This window comes from Cyanistes caeruleus, chromosome 9 (assembly GCF_971803275.1).
Source record: "Cyanistes caeruleus chromosome 9, bCyaCae1.hap1.1, whole genome shotgun sequence".
Classification (NCBI taxonomy): Eukaryota; Metazoa; Chordata; class Aves; order Passeriformes; family Paridae; genus Cyanistes; species Cyanistes caeruleus.
In genome coordinates, this window is record NC_141709.1 from 136,375 (window position 1) to 162,593 (window position 26,219).

General features: G+C 43.9%; 1 protein-coding gene and 1 long non-coding RNA gene across 7 annotated transcripts in view; both read right to left on the reverse strand.

Moving 5' to 3' along the window:
* LOC147651400 (uncharacterized) overlaps nt 1-26,219 on the reverse strand; it is a 132,537-nt gene that overhangs the window by 88,729 nt on the left and 17,589 nt on the right. The window lies entirely within an intron of this gene.
* LOC147651405 (extracellular matrix organizing protein FRAS1-like) lies at nt 1,375-23,178 on the reverse strand. 6 transcript variants are annotated; one of them, XM_086901750.1, is made up of 7 exons: nt 22,669-23,178; nt 7,158-7,266; nt 5,552-5,766; nt 4,011-4,573; nt 3,685-3,844; nt 3,234-3,355; nt 1,375-3,146 (listed from the first exon to the last, which is right to left on the reverse strand). In XM_086901750.1, exons 2-4 carry the CDS (start codon nt 7,162-7,164, stop codon nt 4,337-4,339), a joined length of 459 nt encoding a protein of 152 aa, XP_086757876.1. In that variant the 5' UTR covers nt 7,165-7,266; nt 22,669-23,178; the 3' UTR covers nt 1,375-3,146; nt 3,234-3,355; nt 3,685-3,844; nt 4,011-4,336. The 6 variants fall into 6 exon arrangements, 4 of the variants coding, with proteins under 4 accessions (XP_086757876.1, XP_086757877.1, XP_086757875.1 ...); XM_086901751.1 differs by lacking the exon at nt 22,669-23,178 and adding an exon at nt 8,094-9,049; XM_086901749.1 differs by lacking the exon at nt 22,669-23,178 and adding an exon at nt 8,094-8,350 and having other exon boundaries at nt 7,158-7,284.

The following is a 26,219-nucleotide window of genomic DNA, read 5'->3' on the forward strand; positions in this document are numbered from 1 at the left end:
AAGCGGAGAGGAAAGATAAAAGCGGAGAGGAGAAAGAAGCAGAGAGGAGAGATAAAAGCAGAGGAGAGAGAAGAGACAGAGAGAAGAGATAAAAGCAGGAAGGAGAGATAAAAGCAGAATGGAGAGATAAAAGCAGAAAAGAGAGAAGCGCCTCACCGGAGCGGCCGCAGCCGGCTCCTCCCGGAGAAAATGGCGGCCGCCGCCCTTCCGGTGTTTAAGTGGCCTCGGTCCCCCCCCCTCGCACCTGTGCCGGCCCCGCCCCGCACACCTGAGGCGGCCCCGCGCCGCGCACGCGCTCTGCTGTCCCGAGCTGCGCACGCGCTTCGTGCCCCCGCCCCTGAGCCGGCCCCGCCCCTCCTTGGCCTCGCCCCCCTCGTGCCGCTGTCCCGGGGCCGCCGGGGGCGGCGCGCTCGCACCGGGCGCTCCGCGTCCGCCAGAGGGCGCCCTGCGGGGTCCCGGGCCCACACGGGGGCCCCGCGGCGGGAATCGCCGCCGCCATCCCGGACCCGGAACCGATCCCGGACCCGAGGCCGATGCCGCCTCGATGACGGAGAGGCGGCGCCGCCCGGGACCCCTCGGCAGTTCCCAGGCGCGCTCGGGCTGTGCCCCGTGGCCCCGCTCCTCATGCGGCCCCGCCCCCCGTGCCGCCGGCCCGGGACTCTCGCTCGGCGCCGGGCGAGCCCCGGCCCGGGGGCTGCTCCCGGCGGGCTCCGCTCCGAGCCCTGCGCGCTGCGGCGGGGCCGCGGCTCGGGACGGGGTCTGCCGCGGGGCAGAGTCCTGCCGGTGTCCGCCGGCGGAGCGGTGCCGCCTCTCCCCCGGCCGGCCCCGGGTGGCGGGTCTCGGGGGCGGCGGAGCACGGCCGGATTGGGGTTGAGACAAGGCCGGGGGGACTGGGCACTCCCTCGCCGGGACTCGACTCCCCCCTCCTGCCGCGATGCCGGGACGGGGCTGACCGAAAGCGGGTGACGGAGCCCACAGCCGGAGCCGGGATGCGGGGGTTCGGGTCCTGCGGGTGTCCGCCCTGCGGTCCCGGGCGGTGCCGCCTCTCCCCCGTGGGGCGGATCGGGCTCGGTCCCGGGCTCGGCATCGCGGCGGGAGGGCGGCGCCGGCTGCGGGAGCGCTGCGGGTCCCGGTTCGGACGCGGCGCCCCCGCCTGGGCCCGGCCGGTCCCGCAGCCCCGGAGCGCTCCCGGCCCGGGCCCCCCGCTCCGCCGGCCCCGAGGCCGCGGCGGGGCCCGAGCCGAGCTGGGCGCCCGCGTCTCCCTCCTTCCCTTCCCCGGCGCAGCAGCTCCGTGGGGCTCCGGCCCGCCGCGCCCCAGGGGAATGAGGGAGACCGGCGGGGCGGCGCAAGAAGGGACACCCCGATCACAGCGGGTTTTGTATTTTAGCTTTACTCTCTTCCGGAGGCCAACGAGGAACCCGGCTGCTCCTCGGCTGGCTCACGGGGGTGGCAGATGCCTTCGCCACCCTGCCCAGTTAAGCCCGGGAGAGCTGGAGCAGCACGGAGGAAGGGCGGCGGTGCAGTCGCTAAGACGGGAGCAGGGGGAATTGACAGCTGCCCCTCCTCACCAGACTAAAAAAATACCCGTATGACTTGCAAGTGCACCTGCTTCACTTCCCTGCCCTGGCCCTGGCAGAGGCCGCCGCTGTCCCTCGGTGGATGAAGGTTCCTGACGGTGCAGCAGCGGCCGCCCGCCGCCTTCGGGGCGCCCCGGGGCAGCTCCACCTCGCTGTTCAAGGGAAGCTCCTCGGGAGCACGCACCACCCAGCGAGGTGTCCTGCCTTTGCAATGGCATTAATTCCTTCAGGAACACGAATAAAGTGTTTTTAAAGAGCTTTCTCATGAGTGCCTCAGGGGAAAAAAAAAATGAAATTACGGGACTAACATCCTCATCTTCATTTCTTGTATCAGAGGTGAAGTGTGAAGGCCCAGAGTCTACAATTCACCAAGTGTTCGGGAGGTCCTGGACAGAGGAGTCCATTTTGGGCTACCAAAAGCACTGGGTACTCCATACCTGGTAGAGAGCATCCACCTTGAGAGTAAATCCATCAACTCCGGGCATGCTGCTCACCGAGTGGAACTCGGACAGCTGGGAAGCAAAGTGGGCAGAGTCAAAAGGCACAGCGTGGAAATACTTACCCGTCACTTCTGTCTGGTTTCGGTGCTGGAAAGTCAGAGAAGTGTGGTGAGGGATGCTGTCTGCTTTCCCAAGGGAGGCTGGAAGCCAGAGCCCCACCAAACACCTGTGTCAGGGATCTAGTCCGAATGCCCCATCTCCACACGTACACGTGGGCACCGATTGAGGAACACACTCAAAGGGTGGGGGAAAACTGATCTGGTGTTCACAGCTGGCAGCAGCAGCAGCAGCAGCACAAAACATCCCCCACGGGCTCCCTTCCTCATCCCTTTGCAGCCACCGCCTGCCGGTTGCCAGAGCAAATCCCAAACGGGAAGAAGCAGGAGCAGAACACTCACCAGGAGGAGGAATCGGTGCTTCAGGTACTTGTGGGGCTGGATGCAGCCGTACTGGGGCCCCTGGTTGTAGACGGTGCCCGTGGGGTCGAAGAGGGGCACGTGGCCAGCCCTGCCTGTGCACAGGTAGACCTTCTCCAGCTGCAGCTTGTAAGCGGCGTTGAGGTTTTGTTCGGGGGGCCAGAGCACGCGCCGGTACAGGATCTGCCCGGGGGGAGGTCGGGACAAAGAGGGGCAGGTGAAATTTCCCAAGCAGGAAAACGCTGCCAGAGCCAAGTGTCCGTGTTCAGAAGGGTTGGGGTTGTTTGGGAAGGGCTCGGTGTGTGGGAGTGACAAAACGCGGTGCCAGAGCACGCTGTTCTTTCACAGGGCTGTAAGATGTCAATTACTGCTGTAGAAGAGGCAAAGCTACACGTGGGTTCTGCCCTTTCCTCTCCAGGGAATGGAAGCTGTGAAAGCAGAAATGCTGGGCACAGGCAGAAGAGGAGAGGTAAATCCTACCCTTGGATAAAGCCCCCTTGTAATCCATTTCTGCCAGAGACCTTTCCGATTTGGTGGGGTCCATTAGAAAAACCTTCTCGTTGTTACAGAGCTGAAACTCCGTGTTCAGGGAGTAAACAACTGGAAGTGGGCGGTTTGTCTGCCGGAAGGCGATCGGGATCAAAAACCTGCAACTGGGACAAGGAAGGAAACAAAGGGGAGATGAGGTTTGGACGGGTGTGCACCCCAAAGGGGCCGAGCCTGCCCTCCTGCCCTCTTACCGCTCGGGAGCGTGAGCCGGGCAGGGCAGGGCAGGGGCTTGGCTCCAGGCTCTGCCCACGGCGGCGTGAGCTGCACCGTGCAGGGCATCAGGAAGATGGTGTATCCTCCAGAGTAATCCTTCCTGGGAACAGACAGAAGACCCTGCAGCCACCAAGCACAGCTCAAAGCCCTTCACCCAGGGCAGCACCTCTCCCTTGCCCCAGCAATGTCATCCAGCAGTCCCCGAGGGACAAGTGTGACTCTGGGATCAGTCTATCCACAGGCCGCACTGCTGGAAACATTCCTTTCCAAGAGGCTGAGCTGATTTTTCTCGCAGTACAACGGTGCTCCAGCTCTGACCAAGCTCCTGAGCATTCCGTGCTATTGCTGGCGTGGCTGCTGGAGGGGTGCCAGGGAGAACGTGGTGCTGTGGGGGAAGCTGCTGGAGGGGACTGCACCCCCAGCCCTCACCTGTTGTAGGAGCTGGTTGCTCTCCAGAGCTGGTAGGGAGAATCAAAAGTCTGAGCGCTCCACAGCAGCTGCAGGGCAAATTCGATGCCTCCCAGGTGCTCTGGAGTTACCAAAGAGGACCTGACACCTGGCAGGCTGTGGTGCTCCATGACAAACAGCCCTGGGGGAGGACAAGGAGGTGACGGGAGGCAGAGCGCGGAGAGGCCCCACCTCGCAGGGGCAGAGGGGCTCCCGGCGGGGACGGGGACTCGTTCCGCTGCCTGTGCCGTCAGAGCAGAGCTCTGTGTGACCCTGCTCTGTGTCCCTGCCAGGATCGCTGCCCTCACCTCTGAACTTGGCCTGCATCTTGAACTCGATGACCGGCCGGCCGTCCTCGCGGATGTAGATGGGGATTATCTGCAGGCAGGCCGAGAGCGCGCTGTCCGTCTGGATCCCTGCAAGGACAGCAAGCGCCACTGGGAGCCCACACAGCACCCTCGCTCTCCTCTGCTGGGCTCTGCCAGCCCCAGAAGCGCTTGGGACACCTCCACAAGGCAGGGTTCAGCTGGGATCAGCCTCCAGTGAGCCAGCTGCACGCTCCCTCCGTCAGCCACCGGCTGCCTAAGCCCCCCGCAAGCACAGAGGAAGGCAATATTCCGAGTTCCCCGCTCCCTCAGGACTCTGGGGGCAGTGCAGGAGCTAAGGGGAAAACATGAAGGAACCACTTCTTCCATAGCCCTTGGAGCGCCTCAGGCTCACCTGTCCTCCAGAGAACGGTGTCGTAGAAGAAGGAGAACTCCATCTCGCTGCGGTGCTCCGGGGAAGCCCAGCCCCTCGGTGCCGTCACACAGATGTAGGACACGTAGAGAGGGACGTGGACTGTCAGGAAGGACTGAGCAGAGTCCCTTACCTGGCAATAAAACCCCAGAAAGGGGGTTATGCGCCTTGCAGTGAAGTCAGAGGTGACTCTGGACGTTCTTTACGTGCAGGTACCTCAGACAAACCGGCGTTGTAATGCGGGGGCAGTGCTAAGGCTCCCTGGGACCATGGGACAAAGGAACTCTGGGCACAATTTCACCTCAAAACCCCCCTGATTTCCAAGGCTGTGAATTAAAAATGAGCAATTCTGCTTGCTCAGGCCTCCCAGAGCTCTCCATTTATTATCTGCAGAGTGCAGCTGTACTTTGCAGGCCCTGGAGAATTCGGGGAGATGTTCCAGCCTGGCTGGGGCCAGGCTCCACATGCTCCACTGGGCAGTTTCTCCGGCCAGGCGGCTCCTCTGGGTTTGTGCAAACAATTGGAGCTATAAAAGGAAACTTCATGAACTAGTTCCAGGCTGGCAGGAATTAAGAGAGATGATGCTGGTCCAAGCAATTTAATGGGAGAGCCTGGGGGAGATGGAGTGGGCTGCACGTGGATAACGCAGCCAGGAGAGGACAGTGAGACACCCCAAACAGGGAAAGCCACTCGTTTCTAGAGGAACATTTTTGGCTTCTGGTCTCTTAATTAGGGAATGAGCCAAAATATCCCATGTTGTGGAGCATGGCCTGAGCCGCCTCTGCTCATTTCTATTGGCCGAGAACACAGTCAAACTTATAAAAGGGAGCCCAGCTGAGAACGTTTTGTATTTCCAGTACGGCCCTACATTAAAAGAAACCAGTATTTTCCTGGCACTCTGAAGATTTAGAGAATAAAATAAATGGAAAATGAATGAAATGGAAAATAAATGAAATAAATGCACACAGCACTGTTTTCTTCCAGGTGAGGGTGGGGGGAAAGCCACGCTCCACCTGTGCAGGGCAGAGCAGCAGCTCCACACACGGCAGAGCTGTGCCTGAGAACTGAGAGAGATCTGGGATACCTGGAGAGCTCTGGATGGGCCTCTCACCTGGAAGTCAGCGGTGACAGAGCCCCCACAGACATCAGTTAACTCGGTCATGTCGTAATAAGCGTCGAAGGTCCAGATGCAGCTCTTGAGGTTGAGGTGCTGGTACAGCTGGATGCTCTTGGGCTCCCTCACCGCGGGCTCCAGCTGGTAGGGGCGGTCGTAGCCCGGGCCCAGCACGAAGCTGTCCTGGGTCACCTCGTCTAGGAACCCTGCCTCTGAGGGAGAGAAGTCAGGACACTGATCCCTCCCCATTTGAAACAGCCCGAGACCAAGAATGGAGGCCTTGTTTCCTAATTATCACCACCTTTATAACCAGCGCTCGCCTGCCCCTGCAATACACAGGCACAGGGAGGGAGCTGCAGTTATTTACACAACAGAACAAGTAACATACCAAATTAAACACCCAGCACTATACCTCACTTTTGGAAACAAAACCTGGGCAGACACTTTAGTGTGCAAAACCCCTGTAAGAATAAAACCTGCTTTAAATATCTTAGGCATCAAGCCACAGACACGCCTATGAAATTCAGTGCAGCAGTGACAAAAAAAGGAATTATTTCCTTAACCTGTGAATAATCACCTCTAAGATTCTGTGATGCAGTTGCCACTGCACACAGCCACAAGCGGCCTTTTTATTAACAGGCAAAAGAACAAAGGAATCCCAGTTTATCCCTTCTGGTCTGCAAAGAAACAGAGACGGGAGAGATGCTTCTCAGAGGAGCATGGTAAAAAGACACATGGTGTAGAATATGGAACAGCTGGTGGTTCAGCATCTCTTCCACTGCAAGATCCAGGGGATAGCTGATGATACCTTGGAGGCAGGAGTCACAAAAGCTGCCGGAGAGGGAAGACAAAGGAGCTCAACCCTATCTGCTCTTAGGTTTTAGCACTGTGACCTTTACCTTAACTTACAGTTAAGTGTTTCTGACAGTGTAAATCCCTTTTGTTTTGATTTTAACAGAGTGCAAGAATTCAGTGATGAAGTAACAGTGGCATACAGCCTTTCATTTCCCCTGGTCCTCTCACCCAGCAATGAGGTCTCACAACAACAATACAACAATGAATAGTTATAGAAGGTAACTCACTGCGCTGAAGAGTCCTTCAGAAGGATGGGAGCCACAACTGAGGCAGATCCTTGGACAGATAAGCCAGAGGTGCTTAGGCCTCGTGTTTCCCCCTTACCCCAGAACCAGCCCCAAAAGGGGAACACAAAGTTCACAGGCTTCTCTTTGAAATTAACGCCATATAAAGAACAAAACATCCTAAAAAAGCTACATGTCATACAAATAAACCAGCTACCTTCTCTATGCCTTGAATCTATTTTTTTTCCCCCCTGTGTTCCTCCTTTCCATCCTTCTGCGTAGCCTTGTAGCAGATAAATCTGTTCAATAAAGGGCCTAGCTGACTGTGAGCAGAAGGCAAAGCAGAGGATTTGTCAGCATGAAAACCCACACTGCAAAGATGAACGAGCATCAGGGGCAGTTAAAAATCTGCTAGAAATTAGTGCTAATGTCACACTACCCTCTCTTCCCTGTTTTCCATATCCAAAAGGAAAGGAAGTTGTGCCTGAGCCAGAAAAGCTAAAAGGGTCGGGCAATGTGCTCACCTGCCATCCCACACAGCTGGGTGTGACTTAATGCACCAAACACAAGGGAATCGTTGCCAGCTGGGCAATAGACACCACGAAGCACACAGCTTTTCCGTGCTGTCAGCAGCTGCAAGGGGAGGATTGCCTCCCAGAAACATACCAAAACAATGAAAATAAAAAAAAAATACAAATTAACATCTATTTCCACCACACATGTTTAAATTTATATACTATATTCATTTATATATGACAAGCAATATATAAAGTATCAAAATATATTATTTTAACGTGTATACGTATGTTATTATATATTAAATATATTACATACATTTTAATGATATATATTCATTATGTATATAATACATATATAAAATCAATATATATAACATATCTATTAAATATAAATCTGTTTGTATATATTGGCATTACTTCTATTTCTTTACTTTTCTGGTTGCACATACGTCTATATCTTTATATACTTAATATACATTTCTATGTTTTTATTTTTGTTGTATTTATTTAAAAGCCCCGAAGCTAACCTAATAAAAACCAAACAGTCCCTTTATCTTAAACGGTATTTAAAAATATTTTAATATATATTTTTTATCATATTTATATACCTTCTTGATATACAAAACACATAACATATCCTAAAAGATATCATATTGCCATCTATACGTACAGAAATCATATTATAGATTATAAATCAACATATATGTATATATTTCTATTACTTATTTTTATGCCTACATATATATATATATTTTTTTCTCTATATATTTATAGATATATAGATTTGTATATATTTTTCTTTATATATTCATTCTTTCAATATTTTATTTATTTGTATTTTTCCTATTTATCTAAAAGCCCTGCCTCTAACTAAATAAAAACCAAGCAGCCCCTTTTTCTTCAATATTTTTTAATATCTATTTTGATCATCTTTATACTTACAAATATATACTCGGTTGATAAGCTGCCCCAGCCCCGGCCCCCGCTCTCACCGTTCCGACACACAGAGCAGCCGCCTCCTCGGGCTGCTTCGGTCCCGGGGCCGGGGAGCGACCGTTGGGTCCCGATGCCATTGGGGTTTCCGCCATTTCACGGGGGGGGGCCGAGGGGGAGAGAACGGAGCGAGAGCAGCGGCGGCGAGGTACGGGTCGTCGCGAGTGCCAGAAGCCCCAGAACGCGGCCGCGGCAAGGACCCCGGCAGAGAGAGGCGTCTTCACCGCTGCCTGTCGGCGCCCGACCTGCTGGCGCCCGGCCCCGGCGCCGCCAAGCGCACAGCCCGTGTCCGCACGGCCGGAAAAGCCGCGGAAAATTGCGCCGGAGCGGCGTCGGCGCCGGGGTGTTTGTCAGGCAGTAAATCCCACGCACCCACCGCCCGGGGGTCCTTCCATTTTCCCGCCTTTTTGGCGGCCATCCTTGGGAGGTCAAGCCGGCCACGACCGGGCAGCCATCTTGTGCGTGGCGTGACGTCACTTCCGCCCTTCCTCGCCGCCATCTTTGTTGTGGCTGAAGCCACTTCCGGCTGCGCGGCCATCTTTGTTGAGGCAAGATTAAGGCCCCCGCTGCTCTCAACGCGTCTGTCTAACTTACTTGCCTGAACGAAAAACCTGCCGACGCCGACCGACTCCGAGCACTCCGCCCGATTGTCCGCCGCCTTTCCCGGGGCGAGGACGATGGCGGCGGGGCGCAGCGGCTCCGTAGCTGGGCGGCGCCCGCACCTGCGGCGGCAGGCATTGGAGTCAACGCCTCTGCCGGGGTCCTCCCGGCCGGCTCCGGAGTGGGGGGGGGCTTGACGCGGCTCGGCTCGGCTCGGCTCTTTCCGTCCCACTTCGGCTCGGCTTTTTCCGTCCCGCTTCGGCTCGGCTCGGCCCCCTCCGCTTCGGATCGGCTCGGCCCTGCTCGGCCCCCGCTCGGCCCGGCCCCGCCCGCCTCGGCGCACAGCTGCAGTACCGCTCTGTGCCCACACGGCGGCAGCACTGCCGCACAGCTCAGCCCGGGGCGGGCGGGGGGGCGCCCCTGCACGTGCAGAGAAGCGAGGCAAGAAACCACGTGTGCAACCCCCTTCCAAAAACTCTTCTCCGAGGAACGCCCCAAAACCCACCCCCCATCGAAACTTAGCAAGCCCTGCCTCTAACCAAATAAAAAACAAAATACCCCTTCACTTAAATGTAATTAATATTTATTTCTATCAAATTGAGCTATATTTATACACATAGATATAATGCATTATCAATATAAAAATATATGAACGTCTATCCATATATTTTTCAAACTGAATATTAATCTACTTGTCTAGTTTTAGATTACTTGTTTTTTTTTGGTTTTTATTTAAAATTACATATAGATATATCTCCCTATATTTATTCCTTTATTATAGACCTGTATATTTTCATTTCTATATTAATCATTTAAAAGCCCTGCCTCTAAGCCTCTAACCAAATCAAAAAACAATTAAACCCTTGTTTTAAATGTTTTTAATATCTATTTCTATTATACTGATTTTCTATATTTGTACGAACAGATATAATGCATAACAGATATTAAAGTACATTACCTATCTGTATATCTATCTGTATAGCTTTCATACTGATCATTAATTAACTTATCCAGCTTTGGATTACTGGTATTTATTTCTTTTTTATGGCTCTATCTATCTATCTCTCTATCTATCTATCTAACTATCTATATCCCTATATTTATTTCTTTATTATAGATCTGTATATTTTCATTTCTATATTATTCATTTAAATGCCATGCCTCTATCCAAATAAAAAACAAAAAGCCCCTACATTTAAATATTTGTAATATTTATTTCTATCATATTGATCTTCTTTATCTATACACATAGAAATCAGACATAACTAATATTAAAATATATTATATTAGCATCTATCCATAGAGTTTTCATACTGAATATTAATCGATTTTTCTAGATTTAGATTATCTGTACTTATTTATTTTTTATGGCTCTCTCTCTCCCTGTCTCTATATCTCCCTATATCTATTTCTTTATTATAGATGTGTATATTTTCATTTCTATATTATTCACTTAAATGCCATGCCTGTAACCAAATAAAAACCAGTAATTCCCTTGATTGAAAGATTTAAAATACCTATTTCTATAATATTGATTTTCTTTATTTATACACACAGAGATATAATGCACAACAGATATTAAAATACATTACCATCTATCCGTATATTTTTCATACTGAATATTAACCAGCTTGTCTAGATATAGATAATTGGTGTTTATTTCTTTTTTATGGCTGTATCTCTTTATCTCTCTCTCTCTCTCTTTCTCTATCTATCTATCTATCTATCTATCTATCTATCTATCTCTCTCTCTCTCTCTCTCACTACATATATTTCTTTCTTATAGATGTGTATATTTTCATTTCTATATTATTCATTTAAATGCCATGCCTTTAATTAAATAAAAAAAGAAAAGCGCCTTGTTTAAAAAAATTAATATATTTTTCTAAAATATTAATCTTCTATATTTATACACACAGATACAATGCATAACAGATATTAAAGTACATTACAATCTATCTATATAATTTTCATACTGATCATTAATTTACTTGTCCAGATTTGTATTACTGGTATTTATTTCTTCTTTTATGGCTCGCTCTCTCTATCTATCTATCTATCTATCTATCTATCTATCTATCTATCTATCTATCTATCTACCTACCTACCTATCTATATATCTCCATATCTATCACCCTATATACATTTCTTTATTATAGATGTGTATATTTTGATTTCTATATTATTCATTTAAATGCCATGCCTCTATACAAATAAAAAACAAAAAGCCCCTACATTTAAATATTTGTAATATTTATTTCTATCACATTGATCTTCTTTATCTATACACATAGATATCAGACATAACTGATATTAAAATATATTATATTAGCATCTATCCATATAGTTTTCATACTGAATATTAATCGACTTTTCTAGATTTAGATTATCTGTATTTACTTCTTTTTTATGGCTCTATCTCTATATATATATATCTCCCTATATCTATTTCTTTATTATAGATATGTATATTTTCATTTCTATATTATTCACTTAAATGCCATGCCTGTAACCAAATAAAAACCAGTAATTCCCTTGATTGAAGGATTTATAATATCTCTTTCTATAATATTGATTTTCTTTATTTATACACACAGAGATATAATGCACAACAGATATTAAAATACATTACCATCTATCCGTATATTTTTCATATTGAATATTAACCAGCTTGTCTAGATATAGATAATTTGTGTTTATTTCTTTTTTATGGCTGTATCTCTCTATCTCTCTTTCTCTCTTTCTCTCTTTCTCTCTTTCTCTCTTTCTCTCTATCTATCTATCTATCTATCTATCTATCTATCTATCTATCTATCTATCTATCTATTTATCTATCTATCTATCTATCTATCTATCTCACTACATATATTTCTTTCTTATAGATGTGTATATTTTCATTTCTATATTATTCATTTAAATGCCATGCCTTTAATTAAATAAAAAAAGAAAAGCCCCTTGTTTAAAAAAATTAATATATTTTTCTAAAATATTGATCTTCTATATTTATACACACAGATACAATGCATAACAGATATTAAAGTACATTACCATCTATCTATATAATTTTCATACTGATCATTAATTTACTTGTCCAGATTTGGATTACTGGTATTTATTTCTTCTTTTATGGCTCTCTCTCTCTCTCTCTCTCTCTCTCTATCTATCTATCTATCTATCTATCTATCTATCTACCTACCTACCTATCTATCTATATATCTCCCTATCTATATATCTCCATATCTATCACCCTATATACATTTCTTTATTATAGATGTGTATCTTTTGATTTCTATATTATTCATTTAAATGCCATGCATCTATACAAATAAAAAACAAAAAGCCCCTACATTTAAATATTTGTAATATTTATTTCTATCACATTGATCTTCTTTATCTATACACATAGATATCATACATAATTGATATTAAAATATATTATATTAGCATCTATCCATATAGTTTTCATACTGAATATTAATCGACTTTTCTAGATTTAGATTATCTGTATTTACTTCTTTTTTATGGCTCTCTCTCTCTCTCTATATATATATATCTCCCTATATCTCTTTCTTTATTATAGATGTGTATATTTTCATTTCTATATTATTCATTTAAAGGCCATGCCTGCAACCAAATAAAAACCAGTAATTCCCTTGATTGAAAGATTTATAATATCTATTTGTATAATATTGATTTTCTTTATTTATACACACAGAGATATAATGCACAACAGATATTAAAATACATTACCATCTATCCGTATATTTTTCATATTGAATATTAACCAGCTTGTCTAGATATAGATAATTTGTGTTTATTTCTTTTCTATGGCTGTATCTCTTTATCTCTCTCTCTCTCTCTTTCTCTATCTATCTATCTATCTATCTATCTATCTATCTCTCTCACTACATATATTTCTTTCTTATAGATGTGTATATTTTCATTTCTATATTATTCATTTAAATGCCATGCCTTTAATTAAATAAAAAAAGAAAAGCCCCTTGTTTAAAAAAATTAATATATTTTTCTAAAATATTGATCTTCTATATTTAAACACACAGATACAATGCATAACAGATATTAATGTACATTACAATCTATCTATATAGTTTTCATACTGATCATTAATTTACTTGTCCAGATTTGGATTACTGGTATTTAATTCTTCTTTTATGGCTCTATCTATCTATCTATCTATCTATCTATCTATCTATCTATCTATCTATCTATCTATCTATCTATCTCCCTATCTATCTATCTCCATATCTATCACCCTATATACATTTCTTTATTATAGATGTGTATATTTTCATTTCTATATTATTCATTTAAATGCCATGCCTCTATATAAATAAAAAACAAAAAGCCCCTACATTTAAATATTTGTAATATTTATTTCTATCATGTTGATCTTCTTTATCTATACACATAGATATCATACATAACAGATATTAAAATATATTATATTAGCATCTATCCTTATAGTTTTCATACTGAATATTAATCGACTTTTCTAGATTTAGATTATCTGTATTTACTTCTTTTTTATGGCTCTATCTCTATATATATATATCTCCCTATATCTCTTTCTTTATTATAGATGTGTATATTTTCATTTCTATATTATTCATTTAAAGGCCATGCCTGTAACCAAATAAAAACCAGTAATTCCCTTGATTGAAAGATTTATAATATCTATTTCTATAATATTGATTTTCTTTATTTATACACACAGAGATATAATGCACAACAGATATTAAAATACATTACCATCTATCCGTATATTTTTCATATTGAATATTAACCAGTCAACGCCTCTGCCGGGGTCCTCCCGGCCGGCTCCGGAGGTGGGGGGGGGGCCCGACGCAGCTCGGCTCGGCTCGGTTCGGCTCTTTCCGGCCCACTTCGGTTCGGCTCTTTCCGTCCCACTTCGGCTCGGCTTTTTCCGGCCTGCCGCGGCTCGGTTCGGCCCCCTCCGCTTCGGATCGGCTCGGCCCTGCTCGGCCCCCGCTCGGCCCGGCCCCGCCCGCCTCGGCGCACAGCTGCAGTACCGCTCTGTGCCCACAAGGCGGCAGCACTGCCGCACAGCTCACGTGCAGAGAAGCGAGGCAAGAAACCACGTGTGCAACCCCCTTCCAAAAACTCTTCTCCGAGGAACGCCCCAAAACCCACCCCCCATCGAAACTTAGCAAGTCCTGCCTCTAACCAAATAAAAAACAAAATACCCCTTCATTTAAATGTAATTAATATTTATTTCTATCATATTAATCTATATTTTTACACATAGATATAATGCATAATCAATATAAAAATATATGAACGTCTATCCATATATTTTTCATATTGAATATTAATCTACTTGTCTAGTTTTAGATTACTTGGGGGTTTTTTGGTTTTTATTTCAATTTATACATAGATATATCTCCCTATATTTATTTATTTATTATAGATGTGTATATTTTCATTTCTATATTAATCATTTAAAAGCCCTTCCTCTAAGCCTCTAACCAAATAAAAAACAATTAAACCCTTGTTTTAACTGTTTTTAATATCTATTTCTATTATACTGATTTTCTATATTTGTACGAACAGATACAATGCATAACAGATATTAAAGTTTAAATAAACAGGAAAACAGTTTAATATTACATCAAAGGTTTTGTCTGATTTGCTTTCGGATATGAACAGTGTTAGGCATGCTGTATTGCAGAATAGAGCTGCTATTGATTTTTTGCTATTAGCACAAGGCCATGGCTGTGAGGATTTTGATGGGATGTGTTGCATGAATCTTTCTGATCATTCAATGTCTATTTATGCTCGTCTTCAACAACTACAGAGCAATATGAAAAAATTAACCATAGAAACAAATCCTTTAGAGGAATGGTTTCAATCCCTAGGTCTCACAGGATGGTTAAAAAATTTGGCACAAATGGCAATTGTTGTTATATTGATCATTGTGATTGTGTTATTGTTTATTCCTTGCATACTGCAATGCTTGCAAAACATGGTAAAAAAGGCTACTTCTACAGTTTTGTTAGTACAAAAAGAAAACAGGGGAATTATAGAGGAATGGCTAGAGAGCAAAGGTCATATTCCCATGCAGCAGTTAGCTGGGAAAGAATTAGACAATAGAGTACAGTTGGTGTGAGATGTTGCAAAGTCAGGAAGGCCTTGGTGATAGCTGTTAACTGAGAGCAGGACGCTGTGATCAGAAGAATGTGAATTCAGCATAGATGAGCGATCACAGGAATGTAGAATTAGGTGGAGTTGACCTTAAATGAAGTATCCAATAATGAGCTTGCTTTTTGCACTATGTATGAGCCTAATTATTGATGCTATATAAGTGGTGTTAGAGTTATCAATAAACGAGACTTGCTGATCATTCATATTGAGTGCTGCATTTCTCCCACCGAACTCATCAATTTAAATGTAATTAATATTTATTTCTATCATATTAATCTATATTTTTACACATAGATATAATGCATAATCAATATAAAAATATATGAACGTCTATCCATATATTTTTCATATTGAATATTAATCTACTTGTCTAGTTTTAGATTACTTGGGGGTTTTTTGGTTTTTATTTCAATTTATACATAGATATATCTCCCTATATTTATTTATTTATTATAGATGTGTATATTTTCATTTCTATATTAATCATTTAAAAGCCCTTCCTCTAAGCCTCTAACCAAATAAAAAACAATTAAACCCTTGTTTTAACTGTTTTTAATATCTATTTCTATAATATTGATCTTCTATATTTGTACACACAGATACAATGCATAACAGATATTAAAGTACATTACCATCTATCCCTATAGTTTTCATACTGATCATTAATTTACTTGTCCAGATTTGGATTACTGGTATTTATTTCTTCATTTATGGCTCTATCTATCTATCTATCTATCTATCTATCTATCTATCTATCTATATCTATCTATCTATCTATCTATCTATCTATCTATCTCACTACATATATTTCTTTCTTATAGATGTGTATATTTTCATTTCTATATTATTCATTTAAATGCCATGCCTTTAATTAAATAAAAAAAGAAAAGCCCCTTGTATAAAAAAATTAATATATTTTTCTATAATATTGATCTTCTATATTTATACACACAGATATAATGCATAACAGATATTAAAGTACATTACCACCTATCTATATAGTTTTCATACTGATCATTAATTTACTTGTCCAGATTTGGATTACTGGTATTTATTTCTTCTTTTATGGCTCTATCTATCTATCTATCTATCTATCTATCTATCTATCTATCTATCTATCTATCTATCTATCTATCTATCTCCCTATCTATCTATCTATCTATCTATCTCCCTATCTATCTATCTCCCGATCTATCACCCTATATACATTTCTTTATTATAGATGTGTATATTTTGATTTCTATATTATTCATTTATATGCCATGCATCTATCCAAAAAAATAACAAAAGGACCCTACATTTAAATATTTGTAATATTTATTTCTATCATATTGATCTTCTTTATCTATACACATAGATATCAGACGTAACTGATATTAAAATATATTAGCATCTATCCATATAGTTTTCATACTGAATATTAATCGACTTTTCTAGATTTAGATTATCTGCATTTACTTCTTTTTTATGGCGCTCTCTCTCTCTATATATATATATCTCCCTATACCTATTTATAATATCTATTTCTATATTGATTTTCTTTATTTATACACACAGAGATATAATGCACAACAGATATTAAAATACATTACCATCTATCCGTATATTTTTCATATTGAATATTAACCACCTTGTCTAGATATAGAAAATTTGTGTTTATTTCTTTTCTATGGCTATATCTCTCTATCTTTCTCTCTCTTTCTCTATCTATCTATCTATCTATCTATCTATCTATCTATCTATCTCCCTATATTTATTTCTTTCTTATAGATGTGTATATTTTCATTTCTGTATTATTCATTTATATGCCATGCCTCTATCCAAATAAATTACAAAAGGACCCTACATTTAAATTTTTGTAATATTTATGTCTATCATATTGATCTTCTTTATCTATACACAGAGATATCATACAGAACTGATATTAAAATATATTATATTAGCATCTATCCATATAGTTTTCATACTGAATATTAATCTACTTGTGTAGACTTGGATTACTTGTATTTCTTTCTTTTTTATGGCTCTCTCTCTCTATATATAGATCTACCTAGCTTCCCTATATTTTTTTTTACATGTATACATTTATATATTTCTCTTTCTAACATTCTGCTTTTTGAAATTTGCATTTCTTTCTCTTGGAAACTCTCCCAATTCTTTCAGCTAACAGGTCAGAATGACAAAAATATAAATCCCTACTCAACCCCGAGCGCAGAACGCGCTCGTCTCTATGGACCTTAGGCCCAGAAATTTCTCTCGGTGCATTTTAATACCTCAGGGATGCACACATGTGTTTTATACACTCCCATTTTACAGGGAAGTAAGAGGTGGAAAGACAAAACCCACTTTCTTAACCCTAAGCCGTTCCTGACATAACAAAACCCTAACGACGGAGTGCACAGAGAGGGGGTTCCTTTCCAAGGGGATTTGGAGAGGTCAATTCCTGTCCCTTGCCAATAGCTACCGTAAAAACCAGAACAACTCCACAGGTTTTTGGATTCTGCACCCAGCCCTCCCAGGGAATTTCCTGGCAGCTTGGGGTCCCCTCTGGGCAAGGGTACCCAGCACAAGCCCTCCCCATTCCCCGCTCACCTTGCTCCTCCAGCGCAGCGTGTCCCTCCCTCTGGCGGGGACCTCGGCGTGCCCCAAGGGACACGGGAGCCCCCCAGTCTCCACCCCGTCCCCCTCAGCCTTTGCTCTTCCCCCCCAAAGAAGGCACAGAACAACTCCAACTGCCCTGGACAGCAGCACCTGGCTTTATTGGAAGCCTTTGTAGGTCCAGACTACAGGGCTGGGGTGATGGTGCTGCCTTCTGCATGCCTTTCCTTTGTGGACACAAACCAGTGCAAAAGCAAGGTCCTGAAGCAACCGGGATCCTCCTGAGAGGGCCACTCCGTTCCAGCAGCAGTGCTGAACACACTCCCCCTCCTCTCCCAGCCCTGGCCAGCGCTACAGCAGGCAGAGGAGGGAGCTGCCTGGGGAAAATGGAATCTTGGCCCTGCTCCACCAGGTACCAACCTCTTCCTCTGCTAGACAATGTGCCTTCACACAAAAGACGAGTCCCCAAAGGATGGGCCTTGCAGGCTCTTGCCTTGGAGTGGGAGCAGCTCCACCCTGCTTTTATTCTGGTGGCAGCTTGCTTCCTCCCAAGGTAGACACTGGTGCTCCCAGGGTGAGCACTCCCGGTGGAATGGCCAGGCCTCCCAGCCCTGCAGTTTAAAAAGGAGCACAGACACACACAGAGAGAGAACCATGGACAGGTGAGAAAGAAATGCTCCGTGAGGCGAGGCTGGCTTGAACAGCTGCATCCTGGGCATTGCTTTGTTGTCTCCCATCACCCAGCTCTGCAGCCAAGAGGCCCCTGTGGTCTGTAGCACCCGCTTGGTGCACGTGGGACCGCTCGGGGAAGGCGGCCAGAGCAGGACGTGCTGGGGACCCGGGTGCAGCAGCCACGTAGAAATGCTGTGAGGTCCAGAGACACCGAGCGGTACGGCCAGCCCGGGTCACAGCCACGCTGGAAGGGGAGCGGGAGCTGAGAGTATGGGATGGGGTCATACTTTGTTCCAAGGCAGGTAAATTCCCCACCATTTTTCCTTGTTATTTTGAACTCTAACAGCATCAAACACTTTGTGCTTCTCTGCGTTTAACATGCAGGTTTCCAGTGAGTTGGCTGCTCACGGTTTTTCTCTGTTTCACCACAAAATCGGTTGTAAGATCTTTTGGATCAAATCCCAACATCTCCCTTTACTCGTGGATTAGGAAGGAAAATGTTGAAATATGCCTATAAAATACCTGTGAAAAAAAAATCAAAAAGGGTTGGGGTGGGCAAGTTTTTAAAATGCAAGTAATCAGATTTCACTCCAATGAACTTGACTGTTCAGTGAAATGGTATGATAATGAAATCATCACACACACACACACACACACACACACACACACACTATAACCGTAATACATCTACTAGACACATCTCAATGATATACTTGATTATATAATGGCTTACACCATTCGTAAACAACTATGGGCCAAAAATCATACTCAGTTTTCTGACAGTGACATTAAGCTTTGGCTGAAATCAAAGTCAGGTTTGCTACATTGCATGTGCGCAAATCTACGGGTGAATCACGAGCCCCCGTCCTTAGAGAGTTCCAGCTCCTCCAGAGAGGCTTCAAACCTCACCATCTCGGGCAGCAGTTTCTTGAGCAGTTCAGTTGCTTAAAAAAGGAAGCACAGAAATTTATCTCTATTTTATGAAGAGCAACGCGCTGCTGCCACACAGTGTGTTTGTTAAAGGGAACCCTGGCTGAACGCTTACAGGGGAAGCGACTCCAAAATCTACCAACAAATTTTACAATGCAGCTGCCAAAACCCACAGCACGGCAGCCAGGGAGGGGAGCCAGTGGCAAGTGCTGCACTCACTGTCAAAAGTTACCAATCCTCAGGTGACTGCAATCCACGTACCTTCCTCAACAGCATCAGTGGCTACAAAAATTTACTCAAGTTTAAGCCTCTCCGAGAGGCTGTGCATTATCTTTGCTGCTCCTTGCAGGGAAGGCACGTCTTCTCTGTGACCAAATGAAGTCCCTCCTTCTGAGATGAACCCCAAGCTATGGGCCACCTAGAGCTGTGCCCATCTTAACCTACGAGAGAAAGATCGACACTTTAAAACTCGGGAGCGTCACTGTGCACGCTGAAAAGCCAGAATGCACCATCTCTGGATAAGGCACAGAATCGCTCCAGTTGCAGACAGACATTTTTAAGTACGTACTGGAAATAGCTCGGGACACTTGTAGCAACATTTCGATCTCGGGTGGCCTCTGCCATGCAAGAGAAACTGGAGTGCCAAATCTTCCTAGGCAAGAATTCCTCTCCTTGACCAAATCAGCTCTCAACTGGCACGTGGCAGCTCAACTTTACACCCACACGTGGTGCTGAATACAAGAAGGAATTCCAGTTTCCTTCACTGAAATGAGGGCAACAAAGATCTGGCCCTCACAACCGGTCAGGCACACCTCGGCAGACTCTGTTAGCTCGTGTCAGGCAGGGAGAAGGTGCACGAGGAACGCGTGCGTGCGCCTCGACGCGAGCGGAAGCGTCGCTCACGTGTAACTTCCAACGTGCCCTGCAGCACACGGCCAGGAATGCACTAATGAAGTACTTGTTATGGGGAAGAAATAGACTGTTAAGGACTTTACCTTCATCTGAGTCCAGTCCTCCTTGTACTGAGTCCTTTCTGCCTCGTCTGTGGATTGAAGGTATTTCCTCCTAGACTCATCTCCCACCACGCGGAGGCCTGTAGCGAACGCCAGGCTCGGACGGGTCTGTCGGAATAGGAGCAGAGTCAGAGTCAGAAAGAGGAGCTAAAACTGAGCAGGTGCAGTCGGTTTCAGACACACAGCACTTCCAGGGTGCAGTTCCTTCTGGTACATCTATGCAGTACCCTAAGCAATGATCTCTAAACATTTATCCAAGCTTAAACAGCTTCTTCCTAATTATCGCCACCTTTATAACCAGCGCTCGCTTGCCCCTGCAATACACAGGCACAGGGAGGGAGCTGCAGTTATTTACACAACAGAACAAGTAACATACCAAATTAAACACCCAGCACTATACCTCACTTTTGGAAACAAAACCTGGGCAGACACTTTAGTGTGCAAAACCCCTGTAAGAATAAAACCTGCTTTAAATATCTTAGGCATCAAGCCACAGACACGCCTATGAAATTCAGTGCAGCAGTGACAAAAAAAAGGAATTATTTCCTTAACCTGTGAATAATCACCTCTAAGATTCTGTGATGCAGTTGCCACTGCACACAGCCACAAGCGGCCTTTTTATTAACAGGCAAAAGAACAAAGGAATCCCAGTTTATCCCTTCTGGTCTGCAAAGAAACAGAGACGGGAGAGATGCTTCTCAGAGGAGCATGGTAAAAAGACACATGGTGTAGAATATGGAACAGCTGGTGGTTCAGCATCTCTTCCACTGCAAGATCCAGGGGATAGCTGATGATACCTTGGAGGCAGGAGTCACAAAAGCTGCCGGAGAGGGAAGACAAAGGAGCTCAACCCTATCTGCTCTTAGGTTTTAGCACTGTGACCTTTACCTTAACTTACAGTTAAGTGTTTCTGACAGTGTAAATCCCTTTTGTTTTGATTTTAACAGAGTGCAAGAATTCAGTGATGAAGTAACAGTGGCATACAGCCTTTCATTTCCCCTGGTCCTCTCACCCAGCAATGAGGTCTCACAACAACAATACAACAATGAATAGTTATAGAAGGTAACTCACTGCGCTGAAGAGTCCTTCAGAAGGATGGGAGCCACAACTGAGGCAGATCCTTGGACAGATAAGCCAGAGGTGCTTAGGCCTCGTGTTTCCCCCTTACCCCAGAACCAGCCCCAAAAGGGGAACACAAAGTTCACAGGCTTCTCTTTGAAATTAACGCCATATAAAGAACAAAACATCCTAAAAAAGCTACATGTCATACAAATAAACCAGCTACCTTCTCTATGCCTTGAATCTATTTTTTTTCCCCCCTGTGTTCCTCCTTTCCATCCTTCTGCGTAGCCTTGTAGCAGATAAATCTGTTCAATAAAGGGCCCAGCTGACTGTGAGCAGAAGGCAAAGCAGAGGATTTGTCAGCATGAAAACCCACACTGCAAAGATGAACGAGCATCAGGGGCAGTTAAAAATCTGCTAGAAATTAGTGCTAATGTCACACTACCCTCTCTTCCCTGTTTTCCATATCCAAAAGGAAAGGAAGTTGTGCCTGAGCCAGAAAAGCTAAAAGGGTCGGGCAATGTGCTCACCTGCCATCCCACACAGCTGGGTGTGACTTAATGCACCAAACACAAGGGAATCGTTGCCAGCTGGGCAATAGACACCATGAAGCACACAGCTTTTCCGTGCTGTCAGCAGCTGCAAGGGGAGGATTGCCTCCGAGAAACATACCAAAACAATGAAAATAAAAAAAAAATACAAATTAACATCTATTTCCACCACACATGTTTAAATTTATATAATATATTCATTTATATATGACAAGCAATATATAAAGTATCAAAATATATTATTTTAACGTGTATACGTATGTTATTATATATTAAATATATTACATACATTTTAATGATATATATTCATTATGTATATAATACATATATAAAATCAATATATATAACATATCTATTAAATATAAATCTGTTTGTATATATTGGCATTACTTCTATTTCTTTACTTTTCTGGTTGCACATACGTCTATATCTTTATATACTTAATATACATTTCTATGTTTTTATTTTTGTTGTATTTATTTAAAAGCCCCGAAGCTAACCTAATAAAAACCAAACAGTCCCTTTATCTTAAACGGTATTTAAAAATATTTTAATATATATTTTTTATCATATTTATATACCTTCTTGATATACAAAACACATAACATATCCTAAAAGATATCATATTGCCATCTATACGTACAGAAATCATATTATAGATTATAAATCAACATATATGTATATATTTCTATTACTTATTTTTACGCCTACATATATATATATATTTTTTTCTCTATATATTTATAGATATATAGATTTGTATATATTTTTCTTTATATATTCATTCTTTCAATATTTTATTTATTTGTATTTTTCCTATTTATCTAAAAGCCCTGCCTCTAACTAAATAAAAACCAAGCAGCCCCTTTTTCTTCAATATTTTTTAATATCTATTTTGATCATCTTTATACTTACAAATATATACTCGGTTGATAAGCTGCCCCAGCCCCGGCCCCCGCTCTCACCGTTCCGACACACAGAGCAGCCGCCTCCTCGGGCTGCTTCGGTCCCGGGGCCGGGGAGCGACCGTGGGGTCCCGATGCCATTGGGGTTTCCGCCATTTCACGGGGGGGGGCCGAGGGGGAGAGAACGGAGCGAGAGCAGCGGCGGCGAGGTACGGGTCGTCGCGAGTGCCAGAAGCCCCAGAACGCGGCCGCGGCAAGGACCCCGGCAGAGAGAGGCGTCTTCACCGCTGCCTGGCGGCGCCCGACCTGCTGGCGCCCGGCCCCGGCGCCGCCGAGCGCACAGCCCGTGTCCGCACGGCCGGAAAAGCCGAGGAAAATTGCGCCGGAGCGGCGTCGGCGCCGGGGTGTTTGTCAGGCAGTAAATCGCACGCACCCACCGCCCGGGGTCCTTCCATTTTCCCGCCTTTTTGGCCGCCATCCTTGGGAGGTCAAGGCAGCCTCGATCGGGCAGCCATCTTGTGCGTGGCGTGACGTCACTTCCGCCCTTCCTCGCCGCCATCTTTGTTGTGGCTGAAGCCACTTCCGGCTGTGCGGCCATCTTTGTTGAGGCAAGATTAAGGCCCCCGCTGCTCTCAACGCGTCTGTCTAACTTACTTGCCTGAACGAAAAACCTGCCGACGCCGACCGACTCCGAGCACTCCGCCCGATTGTCCGCCGCCTTTCCCGGGGCGAGGACGATGGCGGCGGGGCGCAGCGGCTCCGTAGCTGGGCGGCGGCCGCACCTGCGGCGGCAGGCATTGGAGTCAACGCCTCTGCCGGGGTCCTCCCGGCCGGCTCCGGAGTGGGGGGGGGCCCGACGCTGCTCGGCTCGGCTCGGCTCTTTCCGTCCTGCTTCGGCTCGGCTCTTTCCGTCCCACTTCGGCTCGGTTCGGCCCCCTCCGCTTCGGATCGGCTCGGCCCTGCTCGGCCCCCGCTCGGCCCGGCCCTGCCCGCCTCGGCGCACAGCTGCAGTACCGCTCTTTGCCCACAAGGCGGCAGCACTGCCGCACAGCTCAGCCCGGGGCGGGCGGGGGGGCGCCCCTGCACGTGCAGAGAAGCGAGGCAAGAAACCACGTGTGCAACCCCCTTCCAAAAACTCTTCTCCGAGGAACGCCCCAAAACCCACCCCCCATCGAAACTTAGCAAGCCCTGCCTCTAACCAAATAAAAAACAAAATACCCCTTCACTTAAATGTAATTAATATTTATTTCTATCAAATTGAGCTATATTTATACACATAGATATAATGCATTATCAATATAAAAATATATGAACGTCTATCCATATATTTTTCAAATTGAATATTAATCTACTTGTCTAGTTTTAGATTACTTGGTTTTTTTTGGTTTTTATTTAAAATTACATATAGATATATCTCCCTATATTTATTCCTTTATTATAGACCTGTATATTTTCATTTCTATATTAATCATTTAAAAGCCCTGCCTCTAAGCCTCTAACCAAATCAAAAAACAATTAAACCCTTGTTTTAAATGTTTTTAATATCTATTTCTATTATACTGATTTTCTATATTTGTACGAACAGATATAATGCATAACAGATATTAAAGTACATTACCTATCTGTATATCTATCTGTATAGCTTTCATACTGATCATTAATTAACTTGTCCAGCTTTGGATTACTGGTATTTATTTCTTTTTTATGGCTCTATCTATCTATCTATCTATCTATCTATCTATCTATCTATCTATCTATCTCCCTATATTTATTTCTTTATTATAGATGTGTATATTTTCATTTCTATATTATTCATTTAAATGCCATGCCTCTATCCAAATAAAAAACAAAAAGCCCCTACATTTAAATATTTGTAATATTTATTTCTATCATATTGATCTTCTTTATCTATACACATAGAAATCAGACATAACTAATATTAAAATATATTATATTAGCATCTATCCATATAGTTTTCATACTGAATATTAATCGACTTTTCTAGATTTAGATTATCTGTACTTATTTATTTTTTATGGCTCTCTCTCTCCCTGTCTCTATATCTCCCTATATCTATTTCTTTATTATAGATGTGTATATTTTCATTTCTATATTATTCATTTAAATGCCATGCCTTTAATTAAATAAAAAAAGAAAACCGCCTTGTTTAAAAAAATTAATATATTTTTCTAAAATATTGATCTTCTATATTTATACACACAGATACAATGCATAACAGATATTAAAGTACATTACAATCTATCTATATAATTTTCATACTGATCATTAATTTACTTGTAATACAGATTTGTATTACTGGTATTTATTTCTTCTTTTATGGCTCGCTCTCTCTATCTATCAATCTATCTATCTCTCTGTCTATCTATCTATCTATCTATCTATCTATCTACCTATCTATCTATCTATCTATCTACCTACCTATCTATCTATATATCTCCCTATCTATATATCTCCATATCTATCACCCTATACACATTTCTTTATTATAGATGTGTATATTTTGATTTCTATATTATTCATTTAAATGCCATGCCTCTATACAAATAAAAAACAAAAAGCCCCTACATTTAAATATTTGTAATATTTATTTCTATCACATTGATCTTCTTTATCTCTACACATAGATATCAGACATTATTGATATTAAAATATATTATATTAGCATCTATCCATATAGTTTTCATACTGAATATTAATCGACTTTTCTAGATTTAGATTATCTGTATTTACTTCTTTTTTATGGCTCTCTCTCTCTATATATATATCTCCCTATATCTCTTTCTTTATTATAGATGTGTATATTTTCATTTCTATATTATTCATTTAAAGGCCATGCCTGTAACCAAATAAAAACCAGTAATTCCCTTGATTGAAAGATTTATAATATCTATTTCTATAATATTGATTTTCTTTATTTATACACACAGAGATATAATGCACAACAGATATTAAAATACATTACCATCTATCCGTATATTTTTCATATTGAATATTAACCAGTCAACGCCTCTGCCGGGGTCCTCCCGGCCGGCTCCGGAGGTGGGGGGGGGGGCCCGACGCAGCTCGGCTCGGCTCGGTTCGGCTCTTTCCGGCCCACTTCGGTTCGGCTCTTTCCGTCCCACTTCGGCTCGGCTTTTTCCGGCCTGCCGCGGCTCGGTTCGGCCCCCTCCGCTTCGGATCGGCTCGGCCCTGCTCGGCCCCCGCTCGGCCCGGCCCCGCCCGCCTCGGCGCACAGCTGCAGTACCGCTCTGTGCCCACAAGGCGGCAGCACTGCCGCACAGCTCAGCCCGGGGCGGGCGGGGGGGCGCCCCTGCACGTGCAGAGAAGCGAGGCAAGAAACCACGTGTGCAACCCCCTTCCAAAAACTCTTCTCCGAGGAACGCCCCAAAACCCACCCCCCATCGAAACTTAGCAAGCCCTGCCTCTAACCAAATAAAAAACAAAATACCCCTTCATTTAAATGTAATTAATATTTATTTCTATCATATTAATCTATATTTTTACACATAGATATAATGCATAATCAATATAAAAATATAT

Excerpts from the sequence above, each read along its gene's own strand:
- LOC147651405 (XM_086901747.1), bottom strand. The coding sequence starts at position 5,803 with ATGGGGAGGGATCAGTGTCCTGACTTCTCTCCCTCAGAGGCAGGGTTC. Across the intron at positions 4,574-5,551 it reads CTGTCACCGCTGACTTCCAG|GTAAGGGACTCTGCTCAGTC; the intron begins GTGAGAGGCCCA and ends TTTTATTGCCAG.